The sequence below is a fragment of the Phocoena sinus genome, chromosome 2, assembly GCF_008692025.1.
Source record: "Phocoena sinus isolate mPhoSin1 chromosome 2, mPhoSin1.pri, whole genome shotgun sequence".
Lineage (NCBI taxonomy): Eukaryota > Metazoa > Chordata > Mammalia > Artiodactyla > Phocoenidae > Phocoena > Phocoena sinus.
This window is the reverse complement of record NC_045764.1, coordinates 16506417-16526237: the sequence shown is the minus strand read 5'-3', so window position 1 is coordinate 16526237 and position 19821 is coordinate 16506417. Positions and strand designations below refer to the sequence as shown.

The 19821-nt window shown below is 37.9% G+C and overlaps 1 protein-coding gene across 23 annotated transcripts in view; it reads right to left on the bottom strand.

The window, feature by feature from the left end:
- CCDC7 (coiled-coil domain containing 7) overlaps positions 1-19821 on the bottom strand; it is a 295714-nt gene that overhangs the window by 33731 nt on the left and 242162 nt on the right. For 6 of the 23 annotated variants that reach the window (XM_032621422.1, XM_032621421.1, XM_032621428.1 and 3 more), the window contains one exon: positions 15104-16133. The exons of 1 other annotated variant lie outside the window; for it this stretch is intronic. In XM_032621422.1, the coding sequence (XP_032477313.1) occupies positions 15715-16133 (419 nt within the window). In that variant the 3' untranslated portion in view covers positions 15104-15714. Of the gene's footprint in view, positions 1-6203; positions 6297-8351; positions 9854-11888; positions 12009-15101; positions 16134-19821 lie in introns of those variants that run through there. 16 more of the 23 variants (XM_032621411.1, XM_032621414.1, XM_032621416.1 and 13 more) reach the window with 10 other exon arrangements.

Below are 19821 nucleotides of genomic sequence, written 5' to 3'. Positions count from 1 at the left end.
TAAAATTAGAAATGAAAAAAGAGAAGTTACAACAGACACCGCAGAAATACAAAGCATCCTAAGAGACTACTACAAGCAACTCTATGCCAAAGAAATGGACAACCTGGAAGAAATGGACAAGTTCTTAGAAAGGTATAACCTTCCAAGACTGAACCAGGAAGAAACAGAAAATATCAACAGACCAATCACAAGTAACGAAATTGAAACTATGATTAAAAATCTTCCAACAAAGAAAAGTCCAGGAGCAGATGGCTTCACAGGTGAATTCTATCAAACATCCTTCTCATCCTTCTCAAACTCTTCCAAAAAATTGCAGATGAAGGAACACTCCCAAACTCATTCTATGAGGCCACCATCACCCTGATATGAAAACCAGACAAAAATACTACAAAAAAGGAAAATTACAGACCATTATCACTTATGAATATAGATACAAAAATCCTCAACAAAATACTAGCAAACAGAATCCAACAACATATTAAAAGGGTCATATACCATGATCAAGTCAGATTTATCCCAGGGATGCAAGCATTCCTCAATATATGCAAATCAATCAATGTGATACACCATATTAACAAGTTGAAGAATAAAAACCATATGATCATCTCAATAGATGCAGAAACAGCTTCTGACAAAATTCAACACCCATTTATGATAAAAACTCTCCAGAAAGTGGGCATAGAGGGAACCTACCTCAACATAATAAAGGCCATATATGACAAACCCACAGCAAACATCATTCTCAATGGTGAAAAACTGAAAGCATTTCAACTAAGATCAGGAATGAGACAAAGATGTCCACTCTCACCACTATTATTCAACATAGTTTTGGAAGTCCTAGCTACGGCAATCAGAGAAGAAAAAAGAAATAAAAAGAATACAAATTGGAAAAGAAGAAGTAAAACTGTCACTGTTTGCAGATGACATGATACTATACATAGAGAATCCTAAAAATGCCACCAGAAAACTACTAGAGCTAATCAATGAATTTGGTAAAGTTGTAGGATACAAAATTAATGCACAGAAATCTCTTGCATTCCTATACACTAATGATGAAAAATATGAAAGAAAAATTAAGGAAACACTCCCATTTACCATTGCAACAAAAAGAATAAAATACCTAGGAATAAACCTATCTAGGAAAACAAAAGACCTGTATAAAGAAAACTATAAGGGCTTCCCTGGTGGCGCAGTGGTTGGGGGTCCGTCTGCCGATGCAGGGGACAGGGGTTCTTGCCCCGGTCTGGGAGGATCCCACATGCCGTGGAGCGGCTGGGCCTGTGAGCCATGGCCGCTGAGCCTGCGAGTCCAGAGCCTGTGCTCTGCAATGGGAGAGGCCACAACAGTGAGAGGCCCACGTACCGTTAAAAAAAAAAAAAAAAAAAAGAAAACTATAAGACACTGATGAAAGAAATTAAAGATGATACCGACAGATGGAGAGATATACCATGTTCTTGGATTGGAAGAATCAATATTGTGAAAATGACTATACTACCCCAAGCAATCTACATATTCAATGCAATCCCTATCAAATTACCAATGGCATGTTTTACAGAACTAGAACAAATCATCTCAAAATTTGTATGGAGACACAAAAGATCCCGAATAGCCAAAGTAGTCTTGAGGGAAAAAGACAGAGCTGGAGGATTCAGAGTCCCTGACTTCAGACTATACTACAAACCTACAGTAATGAAGGCAATATGGTACTGGCACAAAAACAGAACACAGATCAATGAAACAAGATAGAAAGCCCAGAGATAAACCCACGCACCTATGGTCAATTAATCTATGACAAAGGAGGCAAAGATATACAATGGAGAAAAGACAGTCTCTTCAATAAGTGGTGCTGGGAAAACTGGACAGCTACATGTAAAAGAATGAAATTAGAACACTCCCTAACACCATACACAAAAATAAACTCAAAATGGATTCGAGACCTAAATATAAGACCAGACACGATAAAACTCTTAGAGGAAAACACAGGAAGAACACTCTTTGACATAAATCACAGCAAGATCTTTTTTGATCCACCTCCTAGAGTAATGGAAATGAAAACAAAAATAAACAAATGGGACCTAATGAAACTTCAAAGCTTTTGCATAGCAAAGGAAACCACAAACAAGATGAAAAGACAACCCTCAGAATGGGAGAAAATATTCGCAAATGAATCAACAGACAAAGGAAAAATATATAAACAGCTCATGCAGCTCAATATTAAAGAAACAAACAACCCAATCCAAAAAAGGGCAGAAGACCGAAATAGACATTTCTCCGGAGAAGACATACAGATGGCCAAGAAGCACATGAAAAGCTGCTCAACGTCACTAATTATTTTAGAGAAATGCAAATCAAAACTACAATGAGGTATCACCTCATACCAGTTAGAATGGGCATCATCAGAAAATCTACAAACAACAAATGCTGGAGAGGGTGTGGAGAAAAGGGAACCCTCTTGCACTGTTGGTGGGAATGTAAATTGATACAGCCTCTATGGAAACAGTATGGAGACCTTAAAAAACTAAAAATAGAATTACCATATGATCCAGCAATCCCACTACTGGGCATATACCCAGAGAAAACCATAATTCAAAAAGACACATGCACCCCAATGTTCATTGCAGGACTATCTACAATAGCCAGGTCATGGAAGCAACCTAAATGCCCATCGACAGACAAATGGATAAGGAAGTTGTGGTACATACATACAATGGAATATTACTCAGCCATAAAAAGGAACGAAATTGAGTCATTTGTTGAGACGTGGATGGATCTAGAGACTGTCATACAGAGTGAAGTAAGTCAGAAAGAGAAAAACAAATATCGTATATTAACGCATATATGTGGAATCTAGAAAAATGGTACAGATGAACCAGTTTGCAGGGCAGAAGTTGAGACACAGATGTAGAGAACAATTGTATGGACACCAAGGGGGGAAAACCGTGGTGGGGTGGGGATGGTGGTGTGCTGAATTGGGAGATTGGGATTGACATGTATACACTGATGTGTATAAAACTGATGACTAATAAGAACCTGCAGTATAAACAAACAAAAAACCCAAATAACACTAAACTTTCTTTGGGTTATTGGTATGGAAATATGTTAATATAAATGTTTCAGATGTTACATGAAATTTCTAAAAATCTTGTATGTTCTGTTATAATGTTATAAGCCATAATTCTAGTTATTATTTTAAAATGTATACCTCAGAAATAACTAAATTTCCTTGTTAATTGCATTATTATGAACTTTCATCAAATCTTTAACCGTGGTCATTTTTAAGTCTTTTGCTATTTACATACAGTTCTGGGTGTACTCTGATGCTTTTACAAAAATGTTCCTATAAAAGGGTTTCATCTTCAAGGAATTCATGGAAAAGACTCTGACAAGTACAGGTTTCTGGTAACTGACTATACTGCTGAACTGAATGAATAAGCATTTTCAGAACTCTAATGGAAAACTGATGAATTCATGAAAGTTCTAACAAAAGATCAAGATGAAAAAAAATTACATGGGACTGAGTGAACTGATAAGGATGATTATAATTTTTGTGACTTTCTGTTTGAATAAAAAAAAAAAAGAAAATCCCAGAAGCACTCAGAGGCAAAAATATATGAATCAATTTTCACAGCAAAGTAAAGGAGCTGTTACAGTGGAGGATTACTGGACTGAATGTCAATATTATGACATAGTATGAGTGTGTTTCGTGTTTAGTTATTGCAATCATTGTTGCTTTTGTTGTGGTCATCCATTTACAATGCTTGGTGTCAGTTTATTTATCTCTTGTAAAAATAAAATACAGTGTGTGTGAAAAAAGAAAAGAATACTACCATTTGCAGCAACATGGAGGGACTTAGAGAATATTATGCTTAGTGAAATAAATCAGGGTAAAAATGACATATATCACTTATATATGGCATCTGAAAATAATACAAATGAATATACATTTACAAAACAGACTCACAGATACAGAAAACAAACTTGTGGTTATCAAAGGGGAGAGAGAAGTAGGGGAGGGACAAATTAGGGGTATGGGATGAACAGATACTAACTACTTTATATAAAATAGATAAGCAGCAGGATAGACTATATAGCATAATTTTTATTATCTTGTATTAACCTATAGTGCAATATAATCTGCAAAAATACTGAATGACTATGCTGCACACCTGAAACTAACACAATATTGCAAATCAACTATACTTCAATAAAAGAAATGGAAATGTCTTTCAATAGAGGAATGGTTAAATAAGTTATAGCATATTCATATGATAAAATATGCAGCAACTTAAAGGTGTGAGAAATAAAAGAAGTCTATATCAAGTTACTGGGGTCAAAAAATTTCACAATTTGTATGGAAACACAACAGACCCCAAAGAGCCAAAGCAAACTTGAGAAAGAAAAACGGAGCTGGAGGAAATCAGGCTCCCTGACTTCAGACTATACTACAACGCTACAGTAATCAAGACAGTATGGTACTGGCACAAAAACAGTAATATAGATCAATGGAACAGGATAGAAAGCCCATAGATAAACCCATGCACATATGGTCACCTTATCGTTGATAAAGGAAGCAAGAGTATACAATGAGAAAAGACAGCCTCTTCAATTAGTGGTGCTGGGAAAACTGGACAGCTACATGTAAAGGAATGAAATTAGAACACTTCCTAATACCATACAAAAAAATAAACTCAAAATGGATTAAAGACCTAAATGTAACGCCAGACACAATAAAACTCTTAGAGGAAAACATAGGCAGAACACTCTATGACATACATCACAGCAAGATGACCCACCTCCTAGAGAAATGGAAATAAAAACGAAAAGAAACAAATGGGACCTAATGAAACTTAAAAGCTTTTGCACGGCAAAGGAAACCATAAACAAGACCAAAAGACAACCCTCAGAATGGGAGAAAATATTTGCAAATGAAGCAACTGACAAAGGATTAATCTCCAAAATTTACAAGCAGCACATGCAGGTCAATATCAAAAAAACAAACAACCCAATGTAAAAATGGGCAGAAGACTTAAATAGACATTTCCCCAAAAAAGATATACAGATGGCCAACAAACACATGAATGGATGCTCAACATCACTAGTCATTAGAGAAATGCAAATCAAAACTACAATGAGGTAACCTCACACTGATCAGAATGGCTATCATCAAAAAATCTACAAACAATAAATGCTGAAGAGGGTGTGGAGAAAAGGGAACCCTCTTGCACTGTTGGTGGGAATGTAAATTGATACAGCCACTATGGAGAACAGTATGGAGGTTCCTTAAAAACTAAACCCAGTAATCCCACTACTGGGCATATACCCTGAGAAAACCATAATTCAAAAAGGGTCATGTACCACAATGTTCATTGCAGCACTATTTACAATAGCCAGGACATGGAAGCAACCTAAGTGTCCATCGGCAGATGAATGGATAAAGAAGATGTGGCACATATATACAATGGAATATTATTCAGCCATAAAAAGAAACAAAATTGAGTTATTTGCAGTGAGGTGGATGGACCTAGAGTCTGTCATACAGAATGAAGTAAGTCAGAAAGTGAAAAACAAATACCGTATGCTAACACATATATACGGAAACTAAAAAAAAAAAAAAAAAGTTCTGATGAACTTAGGGGCAGGACAGGAATAAAGATGCAGACGTAGAGAAAGGACCTGAGGACATGGGGAGGTGGAAGGGTAAGCTGGACCAAAGTGAGAGAGTAGCACTGACATATATACACTACCAAATGTAAAACAGATAGCTAGTGGGAAGCAGCTGCATCACACAGCAAGATCAGCTCGGTGCTTTGTGACCACCACAAAGGGTGGGATGGGAGGGTGGGAGGGAGACAGAAGAGAGAGGGGATATGGGGATATAGGTATGCATATAGCTGATTCACTTTGTTATACAGCAGAAACACAACATTGTAAAGCAATTATACTCCAATAAAGATGTTAAGAAAAAATTTACTTGGATCAGAGGTGAGGACAATCAATGCATATGATCCTCTTATTGTACAGAACATATATGTTCTCTCTGTGTGTATATGAAAAAATGTTTGGAAAAATATACTTGGCTTTGCTCCTAATAGGCTGTCGGGAGGAGAGGGCCCGTAGGTTTGAGGTGATTGGTAAATGGAGTCATTGGAAACATAGTATAAGGTTTTATTTCATATATCTTTGTATAGCATGGATTATTTTACCTTTATAGATAGGTTTTCTAGCTGTAGCGATCTCAGCAGGCAGAGTATCAAGTTCGCCTTTCTTTTTGTTTAAGGTCAAATTTTTTTGATGCCCTAAAAAATAATAGTGTCACTAAATTATTCTAGAAATAACCTCATTTAAACTTTTAAAAAGTTAAAATAAATCTCATTAATCCACTTCTAAAGTACAGCTTCTGTATTTATTTTTTAATGATTTAGATAAAGCAGCTTTACTAACACAAATATTTTCTCTTTGATTTTTCCTTGCCGGGTATTTGATGTTTATAAACATAAACAATAAGTGTGCAAATCAAGAAAACGAAATAACTAAAAAAACTATATAAAAATGTTAAAGAGCTTTTTAAATAGTATGTCAATAAAAAATACTTAAGCAATCAAATCAATAAATTCTCAAGTAAAGTTTTTATCTCTACATATCTTTATCTTAAATAAAGCATATCTTTATTTAACAAAAAAAGAAGTTTGTATTCCTACAGTGAAAAATCTAGTGCTAGAATGGAGCGAGAAATGCTACAGAAATGCTATTTTAAAGATACATATTTTGAGCACTGTTAAAAATACAAGTATGTAATAATGAAAACAGTTTCAGTATGCTCACTTAGAGAAAAATACATTAAAATGCAGAATGTGCAATATTTAGATGGTAGTTTCTCAAAGTTCGTAGATAAAATTACATTAATGTGTTTAATTTCCACAACATGTATCTTGTAGAGAAATAAAGCATGATTATATAACACCACTGGAGCAATGGATAAGAAATAGGGTCTGTAAATTAGTTCTTAAATATTAGTGGATTAGATGGTTGGGAGATGATAATGAAAGGAAAGGAAGAAAATGAACATATGTGTATTTTCCTTCATACTTATCCTCATGTTGACTCTTTCTATTGACCTTGCCTGGGATTGGACAAAAGAGGTATATATAAATATAAGGAAGAGGATTATAAGATGGGTTTATCTCAGTCATCTGCAGGATCTATAATAGCGTGTAAGAAAGGAATGTTGAGAAAAAACTCGAGTTCCAATTTAGTGGTGGTGGGGAAGGAAGACCCATGCCAGAGACACCACTCATCCATTAAGCATGCATGTATATTAGATGAGCTTAATTCAGAATTTACTTTCACTTATGTTTTGCTAAACTGGTTATATGACTAAGGCTAGTACAATCTGGTAACTTCCATATAATTAAATCTTTATTCATTGAAAACATCACATTGTACACTAAAAATATTACAAATTACCTGAATGTTCTTTATTCAATGAAGGAAAGTGGAAGGTTTTATAAACACTTGACCCAGCCCTAGATGCTCTATGAAGTACTTTTGGACGTTCAGTCACATGGGGTGAAAAGTACTCATAAGGTTCTTCCAGAAATATTTAGAAAATAAGTTAGCTGTAAGATGGGTCACACTTATAACTTTTTATTTTTAATACTCACACATTAAGTTAGTTGCCAATAAAAATAAAATTAAATAAATTAAAATAATGAACATTAAGTTTTTGAGATCATTAATTTAATTAAAATAATAAAGATGTATATTTAGAAGACTAGTTTGGAGATCAGAGCTAAGTAAAAGAAGCAAATCACAAAAGAACTCATAAGATTCCATTTCTATGAAATGTCCAGTATAGGCAAATTTTATAGAGACAGAAATTAGATTAGTGGTTGCCTAGGGCTGGGGGAGTATGAGGACTAGAGGAGAGAAGGCAGGGGGATTCTGTTTTCAAAGTGCTGAAAGCAAAAATTCACAACCAAGAATTTTATACCCAGAGAAACTATCATTCAAAAATAAAGATGAAACAAAGATATTCCTAAATTAAAAAAAAAAATTAAGAGATATTGATCTTATACTACCAGCCATGTCTTAAAAGAAATGCTAAAGGGAAAACCTCAGGCTGAAACAAAATGACACCCAGATGGTAACTCAAACCCACATGAAGAAATAAAAAAGCACCTTAAAGGTAATTACATAGGTAAATATAAATGACAATATACATTTTTCTCTTTTCTTCAATTAACTGACTAAAAAAGACTACTGCATAAAAATGTATTGCTGGACATATAAAATAAAACTCAATTTTATTTCTATATAAGAGCATTGAATAATCCAAAAACGATATTAGGGAAACAATTTTATTTGCAAAAGCATCAGAAATAATAAAATAGTAATAAATTTAACAGAGGGGCACAGCTTTTACCACAAGTTACAAGACATTGCTCAGGGAAATTAAAGAAATCTAAATTAAGATATACATTCACTGGAATGAACAGTATTCCATTGTGTGTGTATATGTATACATATATATGAATATTGCATATTTTATAGATTAATAATATCATATATAATTATTAACACATACAAAATAAAACAGCTATTTTGAATTCTTTATTGGGTAAATTGCAGACCTCCATGTCTTTGGGGTTGGTTTCTGGAAGATTATTGTGATCCTTTGGTAGTATCATGTTGCCTTGATTTTTCGTGTTGCTTGGGGTTTTGTGTGCTGTCTTCACAGTTGAAGTAGCAGTCACTTCCTTCAGTCGTTACTACTGCCTTCAGGGAAGAAATACCTTCCATCAGCACTGTTACAGACTCTGAGGCTTTCTCAGACCTTGAGTGGATACAACTACTCACACTTCTTGCTCCCTCTTGTGGAAGAATTCTTAAGCTTGTATCTCTTTGGATTCTGCAACGCATCAGCCCCAATGCTGACTGCCACCCTTTTGTTTCCCTAAAGTGGTGCTACAGCTCAAGTTTCTGGTTTCTCTCCGGTCCACAGACTCCGGCCTGCTTTCTCCAAATGCTCCCTAGATGGCCAACAAAGCTTGCTCTGCCGCCACCCTCAGGAGCATCCACAGGGAGCTGGCTGCAGGTGAGGGAAAGTGGGTGAGGCATGCCTGTCGCTTGGGGTGCCACAGGCTAGCCGGGGGGATCCGCAGGTGAGGCTTTCCCAGAAGTTCATGGGTGGGCTTTCTGATGGAGTTCACAGCATAGTCAGCAGGAACCAAATCCCTTTAATGCTCCCCCAAAATGTTATGTGCCTCTCTCCTGAACTCTTCTCACCCCAAACTTAGTACTCTGGATGCTGCAGGAGAGAAATGAGTCTCTTTGGCAGTGTCCTGGACAGCTGAGGAAGCCTGGTGTTCATTCACCTGCTCTTCCTCCCACCCCACCTCTCACCCCCCTCAGAGGATGGCCTTGCTTGGCCCTAGCTGTGTCACCTTGGGGAAGGTGGGCAAAGTCAAACTGTTCCTCTTATCCACTCTAATGTGTCCAAATTCTTATTTTTCACTCCACTGGAGTGCTGGAACTTCTCCTCTAGAAACCCAGACTTCCATAAATGCTCTCTTGTCTGTGGTGACTGACCAAGTCGAGGTTATCCAGATGCTTCTGGACCATGGCCAAGAGGGGCTGGAACCAGTTCATAAGCTACTGAAGAGCCCACAGTCAGGATGGAGGTCTATCTTCCTATTATTTGATGCACAGGTGGATGAAACTCTGGATCCTTTGGCGTATGATGCTGGATCCCAAACTCTCACAAAGCCACTTTTGTTCATGGATGGATGTCAAATTTTTGTTGTTGAGGAGAGTTTAGGAGGGGTATCTTATGCCATCATGATGATGATGTCACCTGTCATAAATTTGCAGTGAAGTCAGTTCTATATGTCCTAGTCTGCATTCCCTCCTGGGATCTCCCAACATCCTGGTTTTTGAATGCATAGTTTTACTGAGAAAATTATAATTAACATATAATCAAATGATGGAAAAGATGACCTAAATTTATGGATCATTGACTGCTATATGCCTCTGCTTTTTTTTCCCACCTTTTTGTAGGGGAGTGCCCTACACAAGGGAATCTATTCTTGTCTGTGCTACTATATTTTGTGTGTGTGTGTGTTTGTGTGTCTTGTGGTAAGTCACATCATAGGAACGGTCTCTGAAAATGATTACAGATCACAAGACTGTGGTCTTTGGCACTGATGCCAAATTTTAATGAGAATCTGTGTAGCTCTTGGAAGAGCACATGTGTTTTGCATGCAGGGGGTAGGGATCATGGATATTTGCAAACAGAGGGAGCACTGGTGCACTGGATTCGATAACAGCCTCATCATGTCCTTGACTACCTGTATTCATGTCCTCCCACACAACTGATCTTAGTATATGACTTTAGTGAATGCAAGAAAAGCAAACAAATGCAAGCAGAGATGTCAAAATTGCTTGTTCATTAAGGTTTGCCCCACATGCTGTGCTAAGAACCTGAGGTTACAATGTAAAGATCCCTAAGCCAACCAGCTGGAAGATGAGAGACATGTAGCCAGGTCACCTCTTGTGACACCTGAAAAGCTTATTTTCTCTTATCTCCCAAACCACTCTTCTACATTCTGCTTTGTGGTACTGGATCCGGGATTCTAAGAACTACATTTTTGCTTTGCCAGGTAGCTCCAAGTTAGGCTGTGCAAATAGGGCAAGCTAGATGTAGATTGCAAGTTTGGAAAAGAAACAAGGGATTTGTTTCTCCCACTTGGTTACCAGTGGGCTTCCTGAGAGTTCATGTCCCTTTTCAGTTCTGGTGAACATCAGGCCAGCAATGTTTCTTTTTCCCAGGAGCAGAAGTTCTTTCCATGACACAAATGGTTTGCATTCTTTCCAACATATGCAGAACAAGTTTTATTAAATTCTCACCACCCGAGACACTAGCAGTGCCTCCTCTTCAGAAGTACATCTGAGACTCTTCCTGAAAAATCAGCCAAGTAACATCCTCTACACTCAGAGGTCTCCTTTAGTCCTAATGGTGGAAACTTCTGAAACTGCTTTCTCCATGTTACCTTAGAATTCTTTTTACACTTTCAGTTACTTGGCTAACAATTTTATACTTAGTTAACTAGTTTTTTATTCTTGCTCTCTTTTCAAACAGTTAGTGTGGTCTCTATCTCCTGATGAACCCCAACTATATACCTGTATTGTCCCAAATAACAGTGAGCCAACTGCTAGACAAGTGAGTGAAGCCACTGACCACAAGCTGACAAAAGATGTGTAAGTTAGCCCAACTCACAGCAGTCTACATTGCTAACTCCCAAATCATGAACTGTATGAATAGTTATGCTTTAAGCTAAATAGTTTTTGGGTAATTATTTAGTAAAATAACACTAACAAATGTGGAAAAAATTTTTAAAAGATTGAGATATGATTTAATAACTCTAAGATGGGCATAAATGAAAAAAAACCCCATCAATCTGTATGGCTGACGGTTATGTAGAGAAAAGTATATTTTTCCCAAATTGCTGGTAAAAATGTTAATACCCTTTTAGGAAAACAGTCTCACAGTATCTTTTAATATTAAAAATTAATATACGCTTTAACACTACCAATCCTGCGACACTACCCCAAAGAGATAAAAACATCAAATGTAAGAATATATATTCATGGACACATTTAGTAGTGAAAAAACTTAAAAAGTCAATGACCTTTAATAGAAGAATGATCAAATAAATAATTCTGCTAGTAAAAAGGATAAATTAAAGTTGTTTCATTTTCAGGCTTGCAAGGATTTATCTAAGATGTTTCTGAATAAAAAGATGCAAAAAAGAGTAAAATGAAAAACCATACCACAAGAACCATTCTAAGTAATTATATAGTATTTTATATCTTTATATATAATTTTTTACCTTCATCATCAAAGGGTGATAAATTAATCACTTTTGTTTTATATTTACTTGGTGCAATGTGCCTGGTGTAGAAATCTTCTTGATATGAGAATGCATTTTTGTTTTTAAATAAACTCATACCTAAAATAAAGTTTAAAAACAAAAATTATATGAAGTCAGAATATTTACACACTACTCCTCAAACTACATGTATTAGTCTTTACGCATTTGTAATGTTTCCTTCCCACAGTTTGGCCACTCATCTATTACTGTTACTCCAGTTTCTATAAACTATTTCATCCTTTTTTCTTCCTTCTCTTTATTCTGTGTTCCTTGGGTAGCGTCTTTTTCCCCCCAACTTCACTGAGGTATACTTAGTATACAAAAATTGTGCATATTTATACATTTTGATGAATTTGAAAATATGCATACACCTGTGATGCCATCACAATAATCAAGGTAATAAAAATATCCATCGCCTCTAAAAGAGTACTCTTGTCTCCTTGCTTTTTTATGTGTATGTGGTAAGAACACTTAGCATGAAGCACTCCCTCTAACAATTTTTACATGCACAAGACTGTATTGTTAACTATAGACATAATGTTGTTCAGAAGGTCTCTAGAACTCACTCATGTAGTATAAATGTGACTTTACACCCATTTAACTACTACCCATTTCCCCCTACCCCCAGCCCCTGGAAACTACCATTTTATTCTCTGTTTCTGTGAGTTTGACTATTTTACATCTCATATAAGTGAAATTATGCATTATTTGTCCTTCTGTGACTGGTTTATTTCATTTAGCATTAATACCTTTCAGGTTCACCCTTGTTGTTGTGTATGGAAGGACATCTTTATCTTTTAAGACTGAATAATATTTTATGTCTATACTACATTTTCATTTTTCCTCAGATTTACTGAGACATAATTAACATAAAACATTGCATAAGTTTAAGGTGTACAATGTGATTATTTGATACATGAAAGGATTACCACAATAGAATTAGCTGAAACCTCCATCACCACACATAATTACCTTTTTAAATTTTGTAGTAAGAACACTGAAGATGTACTCTCCTAGCAACTTTTAACTATTGTCATCACACTGTATATTAGATCCCAGGACTTATTCTTCTTCTCCCTAGAAGTTTGTACCCTTTAACCAACATCTCCTCATATCCTCCACCCCACAGCCCCTGGTAACCACTATTCTACTCTCTGTTTCTGAGTTCAGCTTTTTTAGATTCCACATATGAATGATATCATACAAATGCTTTCTGTCTCACTTATTTCACTTATATAATGACCTCAAGTTCCACACTGTCCCAAATGGCAGGATTTCCTTTTTTTATATAGCTGAATGACATTCGATTATCTGTTTTTATCTCTTCATCTGTCTTCAGACACTTAGGTTGTTTCTAAGACTTGGCTATTGTGAATAATGCTGCAGGGAATATGGGAGTGCAGATAGCTCTTCTTAAATAGTGACTTGACTTCTTCAGATATGTACTCAGAAGTGAAATTGCTGGATCATATGATAGTTCTATTTTTATTTTTTGGAGGAACATCTATACTGTTTTCCATAGTGGCTGTATCAACTTAAAATCTCAGCAACACTGCACAAAGGTTCCCTCTTCCCCACATCCTCACCAACTTTTATCTTTTTGATAATAGTAATTTTAAGATGATATCTCACTGTGGCTTTGATTTGCATTTTCTTGATTAGTGATGTTGAGCACCTTTTCATGTGTCCATTAGCCATTCATATATCTTCTTTGGGAAAATGTCTATTCAGGCCTCTTCCCATTTATAGTCACATTGTTTGTTTGTTCTAATATTGAGATGTATGAGTCCTTATATGTTTTGGATATTAACCCCTTAACAGATAGATGGTTTGCAAATCTTTTCTCCCATTCCTTAGGTTGCCTTGTGATTTTCAATGGTTCCTTTTGCTGTGTTGTCCAAGCTGTTGACTTTTGGTTTTGTTGCTTGTGCTTTTTAGTGCAATGTCTGAAATGTCATTGCCAAGACCAATGTCAAGGAGCTTTTTCACTATGTTTTACTGTAGGAGTATTGAGGTTTTAGAGCTCACATTTAAATATTTAATCCATTTTGAGTGAAACATTGTAAACAATATAAGATACAGGTCCAATTTCATTCTTGCATATGGATATCCAATTTTCCAAAACCATTTATTAAAGAGACTATCTTTTCCCCATTTGTAAGATATTCTCTGTAGAAGACATGATATTTTTTTCTTATTGAAGTTGATTTACAATGTTGTGTTAATTTCTGCTGTACAGCAAAGTGATTCAGTTATATATATGTATATATTTTTTATATTCCTTTCCATTATGGTTTATCACAGGATATTGAATACAGTTTCCCTGTGATTTACCGTAGGACCTTGTTGTTTATCCATTCTATATATAATAGTTTGCATCTGCTAATCCCAAATTCCCAATCCATCCCTCCCCAATCCCCTCCCCCTAGGCAACCACAAGTCTGTTCTCTATGTCTGTGAGTCTGTTTCTGTTTCATAGATAGGTTCATTTGTGTCATATTTTAGATTCCACATATAAGTGGTATCACATAGTATTTGTCTTTCTCTTTCTGAGTTACTTCACTTAGCATGATAATCTCTAAGTCCATCCATGTTGCTGCAAATGGCGTTATTTCATTCTTTTTTATGGCTGAGTAGTATTGCATTTTATATATGTACCACATCTTCTTTATCCATTCATCTGTTGATGTACATTTAGTTTGTTTCCATGTCCTGGCTATTGTGAATAGTGCTGCTATGAACGTAGGGGTGCATGTATCTTTTTGAATTACAGTTTTGTCCAAATATATGCCCAGGAGTGGGATTGCTGGATCATATGCTAACTCTATTTTTAGTTTTCTTGAGGAAACTCCATACTGTTTTTCATAGTGGTGGCACCAATTTACATTCCCACCAATGGTGTAGGAGGATCCCCTTTTCTCCACATCCTCTTCAGCATTTGTCATTTATGGACTTTTTAATGATGGCCATTCTGAATGGTGTGAAGTGATACCTCATGGTAGTTTTGATTTGCATTACTCTAATAATTAGTGATGTTGAGCATCTTTTCATATGCCTGTTGGCCATCTTTATGTTTTCTTTGGAGAAATGTCTATCTAGGTCTTCTGCCCATTTTCTGATGGGGTTGCTTGTTTTTTTGATATTGAGATATATGAGCTGTTTGTATACTTTGGAAATTAAGCCCTTGTCAGCCGCATCATTTGGCAAGGCTCTTTTTTTATGGTCTTGACTCAAGCAATACGAGCCCCAGATTTCATGGCTGAATGGTGCCACTGGCTTTGCTCTGCTGAAGATCAGCTTTGCCTGCTGTACTCTCTGCTCAAGTGTTGCTTGGATACAAATCCTCCAAGTGTTCTGGCCAGGCTTTCTGGCCAGGAAGGGCCAGGAGCTACACTCAGGAGTGAGGCAAAATTGAGCTCCCCTGCCTGGACAGAATGGGAGGGCCACCTGCAAGCAGGCCCCCTGGTCTTCCTGATCAGGCTTTCTGGTCAAGAAGGGCCAGGAGCTTTGTCTAACAGTTGGTGGGGGCTATTAATTAGCTCCCTGCCTGTGCCAAGCAGGGAAACTGACTTCAATCCCTCCAAGGCTCTTTGAAGTCTTGACTCAAGCTGACCTGCTCCCCAAGTTCCCTGGTTAAATGGTGCCACTGGACTTGCTCTATGGACAATCAGCTTTGCCTGCCATACTCTTCACTCAGGAAGTGCTCCATAGTTTCCAGGTGTTCTGACTCATCTGCCTGGTAAGGTGGGGCAAGGAGCTACTCAGCAGTATATCAAGCTAGGACTCAGCTCCCCTGCTTGGAGGGGGTAGACAGGGCTCCAGAGCTGTCAAGCTCTTCATTTGAGGAACCAAACCATACAGACCTGCATCTCAGTGTGTCACCTGGTGAGACTGTGCCACCCTCTTGTTTCTCCAGGTGAGCAAAGCTGCTGGTCAGGACTACTGCTTGGGTACTGTGGGTAAGAACTTGGTCTGCCAAGATCCCAGTGCTGGTTGTTGCAAGCCCCTCCCCCTTCTCTGTCACAATCAGATTCCCAGTAGTCAGGCCCAGCAGATTACCCCGAAATCCCTGTGGTAAGAATCGAGGGCTCTCAAGAAGTGACCCACAATGCTGGTAGAGCTGGAAATCCACGCTAGGCTCTTCTTTCAAACTGGAGGAACTGAGGGCTGAGGGGAGACTTCTTGGTGTGGTGCTGCACCAGCCTGGGGGAAGGGCAACATGGTCAGTGTGTAGCCGCTCCTCTTATCCGTCTAATGTGGTATGTTTTGGTCTCTGTTGTTTAGGGGGTGTGCTACAGCCTCACTCCTATGTTCTAGGATTTTTTCAGTGGTGTCTGGTCCATGAACAGTTTTTAGTAATTCTTCTTGTGAGGAGGAGTGACATCAGGAATGACCTATGTTACCATCTTGGTGCCATCACTCCTCACCTTTTATGTTTCTGATGTCATAATGTACCTTTCGTTTATATTGTGTATCCACTACCGTAGCTGTAGTTATTTTTAATGTTTTTGTCCTTTCACCTTTATGACAGAGTTAACACACCACCGTGTTACAGCATCAGAGTGTTTGAAATTTGACTATATACTTACTTTACTAGGGTGCTATGTATTTTCATATCACCAATTAGTGTGCTTTCATCTCAGCTTGAAAACCTCCTTTCAATATTTCTTATAAAGCAGTTCTAACGGTGATGAATTCACCCAGCTCTCCTTTGTTTGTGAGCCTTATCTCACCTTCATTTCTACAGGACAGCCTTGCCTGGTAAAGTATTCTTTTTAGGCAGTTTTCTTTTTCTTTCAACACTTTGAATATATCATCCTACTCTCTCCTGGCCTGCAGTGTTTTTGCAGAAAAAGCTTCTAATAGCTTGATAAGGATTCACTTGTGTGAGAGAAATATTTTCCTCTTTAAAAATTCTATCTTTGGTTTTGATTTTAGACAGTTTTATTATAATATTTCATGGCAGATATTGTTGTGAATTGAAATTTGGGGGTGATTTATTAGCTTCATGACCTTGGACATTCAAATCTCTCCCTAGATTTGGGAAGTTCTCAGCCATTACTTCTTTAGATAAGTGTTCTGCCGCCTTCTCCTTATCTTCTCCTTCTGGGACTCCAATCATTTATACATTATTTAGCTTATTGTCTTATAGTTCACAGTTTTACTTCATTGTTTAAAAAATTTTTTTCTTTACTCTTCTTTGTATAATTCCAAAGGTACTGCCTTCTTCTTCACACATTCTTCTGCTTGATCCATTATGATGTTAATATCCTCTATTGCAGGGCTTCCCTGGTGGCACAGTAGTTGAGAGTCCGCCTGCCGATGCAGGGGACACGGGTTCGTGCCCCGGTCCGGGAAAATCCCACATGCCGCGGAGCGGCTGGGCCTGTGAGCCATGGCCGCTGGGCCTGCGCGTCCGGAGCCTGTGCTCCGCAACGGGAGAGGCCACAACAGTGAGAGGCCCACGTACTGCAAAAAAAAAAAAATTCTCTATTGCATTTTTCATTTCATTCACTGTATTCTTCAGCCCCAGAACTTGATTCGATTTTAATGATTTCTACTCTCTGCTAAACTTCTCATTTTATTTATGCATTGTTTTCCTGCTTTTGTTGACCTGTCTTTCTGTGTTTTCCTGTAGCTCCCTAAGCTTCCCTAAAACAGCTATTTTGAATTCTTTATCAGTTAGATTGCAAACCTCCTTTTCTCTGGGGTTATTGGAAAATTATTGTATCTCGTTCATGGCATCATCATGTTTCCTTGATTTTTCATGTTCCTTGATGTTTGTACTGCTGTCATTGCATTTGAAGAAGCAGTCACCTCCTCCTTGCTTTACTGACGACTTTTCAGAAATAAATCCTTTCTATCAGCCCTGCTGAGAATTCTGAGACTTTCTTAGACCTTTCCTATGAGTACATCTGCTCTACACTTCTTGCTATCTTTTGTGGCAGAATTGGTAAGCTTGTATGCCTTCTTCCTATCCTGTAATGCCAGACTGGTTGCTGCCAGCTTCCATTTGGCCTTCCCTCTGGCAGTGCCGTATGTTCCATTTTGTGGTTTCTCCAAGGCCTTCAGATTTGGGCCTGCTTTCTGTGGGTGCTCACTAGCTGTCTGTGAAAGCTCATTTTTGCTGCCTTTGGGAACACACACAGGGAGCCAATCACAGGGTGAGGGTTTGTGGGTGAGGTGCATGGAGTGTTGGAAATGTGTATGGGCCAGTTTTAGCAGGTTCACAGGTGAGGTGTTCTCAGCAGCTGATGTGTGGGACTCTCAATGGAGTCCTTGACATGGTTAGCAGTAACCACATCCCTTTCATATATTCTATTCCTGGCTGCTGTTTTCTCAGCCACTCACCACTCCTAGTCATGCAGCTCATGACACAGTTCTCTGGATGGGACAAGAGAGAAATGGGTCTCTTGACAGTGTCCTATACAGCTAGAGAAGCTGGGCAGTCACTCATGTTCTCACTTTCCCCCATGGGATAAATCATGGGAGGAGAAGGGCTCTTTTAGCACCAAGGTTTGCTGTCCTGGGGGAGGAGTGATGCAGGTAAACTGTTCTTCTTACCCTCTTCAATGCCTCCAATCTTGGGTTTTTGTTTTTTATTCCAACAGTGTGCTGAAACTTTTCTGCTTTAACTCCTGGACTTCCACAAAGGCTCTCTTGTCTGTGGGTGATTGTCAAGTTGATTTTCTTTGGGTGGAAGATGGTAGAAAACTCCTGTTCTACCTTGTTGATGTCACCACTGTAAAATTCCTTCTCTCTTGCCAAATATTCTAGAGGGAATTTCACTCATTGTCTTTAGTTCCCTGATTTGTCCAATTCTTTCAAAGTCATTTAGAGAGCTTTTTTCCTTCTGGTTGAGAAAGATTCTTTCGTAAAGGAAGATTCTTCTTTTATAGCATTTTTTTTTTTTTTTTTTTTTTTTTTGCGGTACGCGGGCCTCTCACCGCTGTGGCCTCTCCCGCCGCGGAGCAACAGGCCCCGGACGCGCAGGCCCAGCGGCCATGGCCCACGGGCCCAGCCGCCCCGCGGCACGCGGGATCCTCCCACACCGGGGCACGAACCCGCGTCCCCCGCATCGGCAGGCGGACTCCCAACCACTGCGCCACCAGGGAAGCCCTTTTATAGCATTTTGATGGAGTAACATTTTTAGTATTTGCAAATGCACATGTACAAGAGCTCTTCCTACTCTTCATGGGTAAATTAATTAGCAGCAAAGCCCTCACATTTTTTTTTTTTTAAACGGATACGGAGGGTGGCACACATGGCTTTTCTCTGATGGACAGTTTCCATTCTTAGCATCTTCCTTAATTTCGACCTGTATCCCAACCCTGTTTTACTTTGAAGCAGAATATTCACTTCTTTATTTGATCTGTACACTATATTTAGAAGGATGCATTTATAAGAATAGTTTTGGAGATCAGAGCTCTATGCATGAAACACTGGCTTCCCCTCACCCCATTCAATCAATGTTCATAAGATTTACTTTTCATATATCCTACTTATTATAAAAGTAATATGTGCTATTGTAGAACACTCCCATTTAAACAAACATTATAAACCTCATCTTATTTTATCAGTGGCTAGAGATTAAACTGAAGCCACAGCCTGAGAGGCTGTTACTGAGAAAATAAAATATTGTTGACACAATTTACTCCAGAAGCCATGACTCTAAGCTAGCCATTCATATTTGTCAAATAAGAGTACACTCTGTGGAGGATATTCAAATTACTAAAAATAAAAGCCTTAAGGCATGTTAGGGTAATGGGGCCATACTGTCATGTTTATGTTTATTCTTGATTTTATTTTCATGAAAGCATCAAGCCTAGATTGCTTGTATGAAAATATTTTGGTACAGCTTGGTATTCCAATTTAAATGTAATTTTGAATC